This window comes from Branchiostoma floridae, chromosome 4, assembly GCF_000003815.2.
Source record: "Branchiostoma floridae strain S238N-H82 chromosome 4, Bfl_VNyyK, whole genome shotgun sequence".
NCBI lineage: Eukaryota > Metazoa > Chordata > Leptocardii > Amphioxiformes > Branchiostomatidae > Branchiostoma > Branchiostoma floridae.
The window spans coordinates 14913775-14920340 of NC_049982.1; the positions used below are offsets into that span (position 1 = coordinate 14913775).

Below are 6566 nucleotides of genomic sequence, written 5' to 3' on the forward strand. Positions count from 1 at the left end.
TCTAAAGTTCGATTTTGTGTTAAAATTGCTATTTTTTCACCCTTTTTTGCTCCATAAAATCATTATTTTGGGTCTATGTGGGCCCGAATGACCACGGTGCAGTGCGTTATGTACAGGCCTACCAGATAACTCTGGCTTTCAAGTTAATCCAAGCTCTACTTTCGGAGATATTCATGTTTTTGAGGTGCGCGGAAAAAAAGAACGTCTGAGCAAAAACAATATGTGTACCTTCTGTGAAGGTAAACATAATTAGCACATCCTAACTTATGCCAACCGTGCGATCACCTGCAGTTTATTTGCAAAGAAGCTGTAGTTTGAAGCAAAGCGAGGGAAGTTTCATTCTCTTCGCCAATGGCGATAGAGTATGTTTTTGTCGACTTGGGTCTGTATGTAGGTCAACAGCATATAACTCGAGAAATTGTAGATGGAACTTTGTGATTTTTGGTAGGTGTGTAGCGGTTGTCGAAAGGAATGCCAAGTTCGAAAACGGTTTACCTGGCGTTTTCCTACGGTACTGCAGCGAGCTTGGTATGTTTTTTGCAGTTTGTTTTGGGCAGCATAAGTCAAAATCTAGCTGGGCGATTTTCAAGAAACTTGGTAGGTGTGTAGCGGTTTTGGAGAGGAAGGTCAAGTGCGAAAATGGTTTACCTGGCTCTTACCTACGGCGCTGTAGCGGGATTTGTATGTAAGTGCGTTTGTCTGTAAGCAAGATAACTCGAGAACCCTTGAATGGATCCTGATGATATTTGGTAGGTGGGTGGGGGTCAAGAAAACGAAGGTCAAGTTCGATAATGGGCCCCCTAGTGACTGCCTAAGGTACTGCAGCAAAACTTTTATTTTTGACACTTCGTGTTTTGGATATGCTGTGGTCATGATTTTTGAGTGGTAGATAGCCATTGGGGCAGAGAGTAAGTGCTGTGAGTTTGGACCCCCTAGCGGCTTTTTGGGAACTGCAGGCACCGATTCCCTTCAAACTTTGAACGAGAATAACTCGAGAACGTGTTGACGGATCATCAGGATTTTTTGGTATGTAGATAGAATGAGTACTTAAAATAATAATCTACATGGAAAGATGCATTTAATTGTAATCAGTGGCCAATTAACAGAAATAAACTGTTTTGTATATACATGTATCTCACTTGACCTATATCTATGGACACATCTGTTTGACAGATGTTTTTGCTGGAGGAAACACTGACAAGCCGTGAGCTGGACACTGAAAAGCTTGAAATTCTGATTGACCAGGGGTGCTATCAGGTCATCTTGTACAATCAGGTCTTGTTTTGGTAGCATTTGTGGGGTTTGGGGGTAGGTACTATTTAGTAATAGATGAATAAGACCTTAAAGTCTTAAATAAAGGCATGATTTAGTAATACATGAATAAGACCTTAAAGTCTTGAATAAAGGCATGATTATTTGGCGAAGAGATGGGTTCGTTGAACTCTAGTTTTTTATGCACTTGTCTTCATGAGATATTGATTAGATACCTGATCTGTAATATGTCACTGATTCACTCATTACTATCCAAAAAATCCTTCTCCTACCCCATGCTGCCTGTCAGGATCACCTGTCAAGAAAGGTATGTACACCTGCTACAGGTGTGCCACCTGACTGCTCAGGTGCACTAAGTTCCACATAGTCATGGGTTTGATTCGCATCACCCATTCTGTTGCTGAATCTCTGACTCTGATTGCTTTTTTCTGCTTGATTCAGTCCATCCAAGAGATGATAGCCCAAAAATGTGTGAGAGAATACAATGGTCTCATCTTATTCTGCAACAGTTGACAGGACTTACACATTGCAGCCATTACTATGAATGATATTGAAGATAACTTGAATTTCAAAGCCCTGTCCAACACATCATTAACCACAAAGCTGACCTGTGTCTGACCCCAGAACTGGACCCAAGAGAAATGGCCATGAGAGAGATGATGGACAGGATCAAGTCAGGGAAGGTCCAGCTCAGGCCAACCAGACTGACCGGAACGTCTGGGGTGAGTCTTAGGGCTGATAGAGCATTTAGCGTGTTTGATTTATGCTCAAGAATTGCAATTGTTTGAATAGAACAAGGAATAGACACCTGTCAAAATTTCGTCACCGATTTAAAATTGGTTATTAATGATAAATATTATGTTTTGCTTTAGTCATGATAATGGTCATGCAATAGCCAAGACAGTCTATCCTATCTGATCTTAATACTCCTTGCGATGCAATTTCATAACACAGGTCTATTTTTTTTGTAGGATGAAGAAGAAGAGAAGGAAAACAAGGAGTCAGCCATTAAGGAGATGACAAGTCTGTTGGTGAGTCTTGTGTGCCTTTTTAAGGACTTTTCCTTGACCGTCCTATTTGTAGACTGCCGTTTGATTTGAAACAGTACAGATGAACACTTAAAACCATTTATTTACATCAAGGCCATGGAATCAGTATACCCTTTTAAGAATTCTATCTTTCTACAATGTAAGTTACCACAGTATAGATTATAGACTGAGTACCTAACTGTACAATGTTTTCTCCACTTGCTCTCCTGCATACCTACAAGCAGAAAAGGGTATGTTACAGTTATCTTTGAAGCAGTGCTAAGTCCTTGTTGCACTGTACTCCACTTTGTTAGTTCAATTGCCTTTGCTCTATTTCATGTCTTATTACCTGGGGTCCGCTGTTTCTTCTGTTGCTGTGGGAATTTTACAAAGAAGTGCAGAAATGACAGACGTCATGTAATATGTATCTACTTATTTCCAATTCCATTATTTCATGATATCTTTCTTCTTTTTGTTTAGTATTATACACTACAAAATTATTGAAAAATACATGTAGGTTGTTTTCGTTACACTCACTAAAAACTTGATGTTTGAATTTACAGAGGACTATCAAGAACACAGGCCGACCCCGGTCCATTCATGAGGAAAATGAGCTGATGAAAACACTGCAGAAGAGGAGGCAGATCACTGACAAGACACAGGAACTGTCACTCAGGAAGATATCAGGTGCATACGCAATACTGTCTATTGTCAATCATCCCCATGCTGTACTAAAGTTAGGCTTTTTTTTCAGTGAACCTTAGCATCAAATTTGTATTGGTGATTGGGATAGGCACTGTGAGAATGTAGGGATCCTTCTTGTTCTATCCACCTTTCCATATTCTCACATTAGACAATAATATATATATTGTGATGGAGCCCTGATATACAGTAAAAGGTTCTCTTACAGAAACAAATCTCTGGAAGGGAATAATATCATCTCACAAAGTGTTTCATCTCCATTCTCTTAAACTTCAAAGAAGTCAGGATTCTCATGGATTTCATGATTCATGATTCATCTTTAATCCCAGAAATATGAAGTTCTCCTATTACCACTTGACACCTGAGTTTTATACATTAAGTTATAAATAATTATTGTTGTTTTTTCGCAAACTAATCTCTTACAGAGCCAGTTCTCCCGTCCCAGCACTCTGTTTTAAACAGGCCTGAACCAATTGCAGAGGAGCAGGAGCCCAGCACACCAAAAGACGCTGGCCTCTTGCCAAGCCCTGTCTCTCCTGACCAATCACCAACAAAGCCCATCCCATCCCCACGCAAAAGCAAATTTGTGAGTGGAAAAGTCTTCATTACTACAGAAATGTTGCAATTATCTGTTTGATAGCATGGAAAATTTAATTTTGCTGAACCCTCTTTGTTATGAACATTTTTATGAAACTAAATTTGTATTGATGACTGATGACAGCATCAAGCAAAAGAAAACATCAGGCAAAGTAAATGTAGAAGACATTGATGTCCACCCATTATGTATGTATATCCAGATTTGGAGCCAAGAATTCAAAAGATTTGCTTTGGATTCAATTCATCCCATCATCATCTGTATATCATCTATGAAAAATATCTTTCAAGTAGGCTACAGTTCCTTATCGAAAATGACATCCTCTTCTTCCAGAAGAAACAGAAAGGTCAGGATTGGCCCAGCCAGGAGTCAGATGTGGACAACCCCACCAGCCCCACAAACACCCCCCAGGGTGGGGACAGCACCCCCCAGGAGACATATGATGTACCTAAGGCTCATGCTAAAGAGAGTGGGGATGCAGTGAATGGTGCAGAGGGCCAAAATGGGGCAGACAACAACCTGTATGAGCCTGTGGAATTTGGGGAGACAAATGCATGATGGAGAGATCACCTGTCAACATGACTTCCTAAAAAATCATTGCAACATTCCTGCTGGAAACATTTACCACAGAAAAATATTTTTGTGAGAATTTCAGATCCTGTAGAAAATTTTGAATAGAATCAGTTGGATGACATCTAGTAGAATTCCATTCATAACATTGTCCAAGTAGTGAATGTTGTGCAGCACTCTGAACACATTATGATAGTGCTGACAGATCTCTGGTTATGCTGACCAACTTCACATTTGGACTGGCAGTTTGGAAATCCTAATTAACTCTTAAGTCAAATATCTCTACAACTGCTGGGCATTAAAGTAATGAGAGGATTAATGGTACCATGATGCAGATAGATGAAGGCTGTGCCAGTAAGACGTTAAAGTGACCAACAAGTTGAGATCTGGCAATGAAGGTTAATTAGATTTTCCAAATTCTGAGCATCTTTGCAAATCTCAAGTGGCCAGAGGAAAGTATCTCTTGAAGGACAAAGGTGTCTTCAAAGTCAAAAGCATGCCATAATGTGGCACCAATCTCATCTTTCATCCTCGCACTCCAAGTGCAAAACAGCAACTACAAATGTAGATATTGTTGATATGCTAATTCACTGTCAACAGCTACTGCTATCATGATAACTATGTACAAAATATGCAAAGGTAGATCTGTCTTTCTGATTCTGGAAGATAATTCCTTCCATGACTGTTACCATATTTTCTTATACTTGTCGTACACAGTTGCCAACCCCTTTACCTGTAAAGATCATATTTTTTGTGAGATGAGCAGAAAAATGTAACTTCCAGGGTTATAAAATCAGAAGGGATGGAAAAATATTGGGAAGTCTGGGGGCTTGGTTGGGGAATCAGAAATCACAATCTATATTTTGAACAGAAAAGTTGTAAGCACCTTGACTGAAATATCTTGGAAAACGTGCTGTTGTAAATGTGAGGGGAGGCTATGGACATTTAACAGTATATTTAGAATCAAAATCAATTTTGCAAGACAAATACAAATATGCAACTTCATTTCTTGGCACATTAAAGGTTAAAATAACTTTTTTACTTCCTTAAGATCAACCAAAGCATGAGGTGAACCTGCATGAACACATTAGCACCACAGTGATACAAAATGTTTCATTTGTGTTAGCTAATTTTGGTAGGATTAGCAAGAGGCATTACATTAGTCCATAGGCACATTAGTCCATAGGCCAGAAACCACAATTTTATTGTAGGAGACCTGGTCTAAGTTCCTACCAATACATTATGTTGCAGGACAACACTGAAGCATTTAGCAGACAAGGTCATGAACTCAAAGAGAATAAAGATCTTGACTGTTGAAAGGCCAAACAAAGACGTATTTTCTAGTGTACAATCGTTACAAAATATCATCTTTTAGAGTGTGAAAGTCAATTTTGTTTGACAACACAAAGACTTATTTGAACATGAAGGTTTTAACCATTTGAGCTGTACTAGTGGCTTGTAATGGTCCAAATGTGTTTTGCTCTCTGATTTGCCAGCTTTTATCTATTATATGTAAGAATGCAACAATGCCATGGCTTTGGTCAGGTTTTAACCGATACATGGGGTAGACTTGTGGTATTACAGTCTACAAGAACATCTGTTAGAAAGATATCTATCTTGCACATTGAATGTGGAATTTTGATGGTGCCTTTGTTATCAGCATGTTTTGTTCGAGACAGGACTCTCAGTTCTTTTTAGAATTATCGTGTCTCTACATTTCTGTGAACTGTGGAACAGCTAGTTATGAATGTTTCCTTGTGAGTTAAGCATATCATCATCTAGTCATTAGTTGCCAACAGAATGGGTAAGGACTTAGTCTGTCTGCTAAATGCAACTACAATGTATATTTAGTGCATACAAGAGGTTATGCTTTATTGAGTGTGCCTTTTTTAAATCTGTATAACTTACATACTTAGTAATTTTATGCAATTATTTTCTCAATTGTTTGGGAAAGGTATTCATATTCCAAGTGTTACTTAATACATATAGACAATACAAATTTATATGAATAATATGTTTTGCAAGAAATCAATATGAAATATAACGTTATTTGGTGCTTGTTTAGATGCAGAGCCAACATCGCATGATTACAATATTTGATTCACTGGGACCGTAGCTCAGGGAATATCACTTGCTACAATTTTAGATGTCATAGAACTTGCCACCAAGAAAAGTTATGTGCCTTCAAAGTCTTACCATGCAGAGAACTCATCAGAGACAATGATGAAAACCAAGCAGGTCTTTTGGTTGGCAAAGACAGTATCCATGGGCAAAAACAGTATTCCAAGCCCTGGAAGCAGAAGATTTGCTTGGAGATTATGTTAAACATGTATGTCAGGTTTGCTACTCAGTAAATATGGGAAAACAATGAGTATCAATTTCTACTGATCTGTGGGCAC

At 38.7% G+C, this 6566-nt stretch overlaps 1 protein-coding gene across 1 annotated transcript; it reads left to right on the plus strand.

Moving 5' to 3' along the window:
• Window positions 1-1896: 1896 nt before the first annotated feature.
• Window positions 1897-6160, plus strand: LOC118414732 (the record flags this gene model as incomplete). The annotated part of the gene is given in 6 exon segments (XM_035818944.1): window positions 1897-1994; window positions 2244-2303; window positions 2546-2551; window positions 2864-2987; window positions 3428-3588; window positions 3931-6160. Coding segments are annotated over 6 exon segments (657 nt in total). The 3' UTR covers window positions 4156-6160.
• Between the last annotated feature and the right edge of the window lie 406 nt (window positions 6161-6566).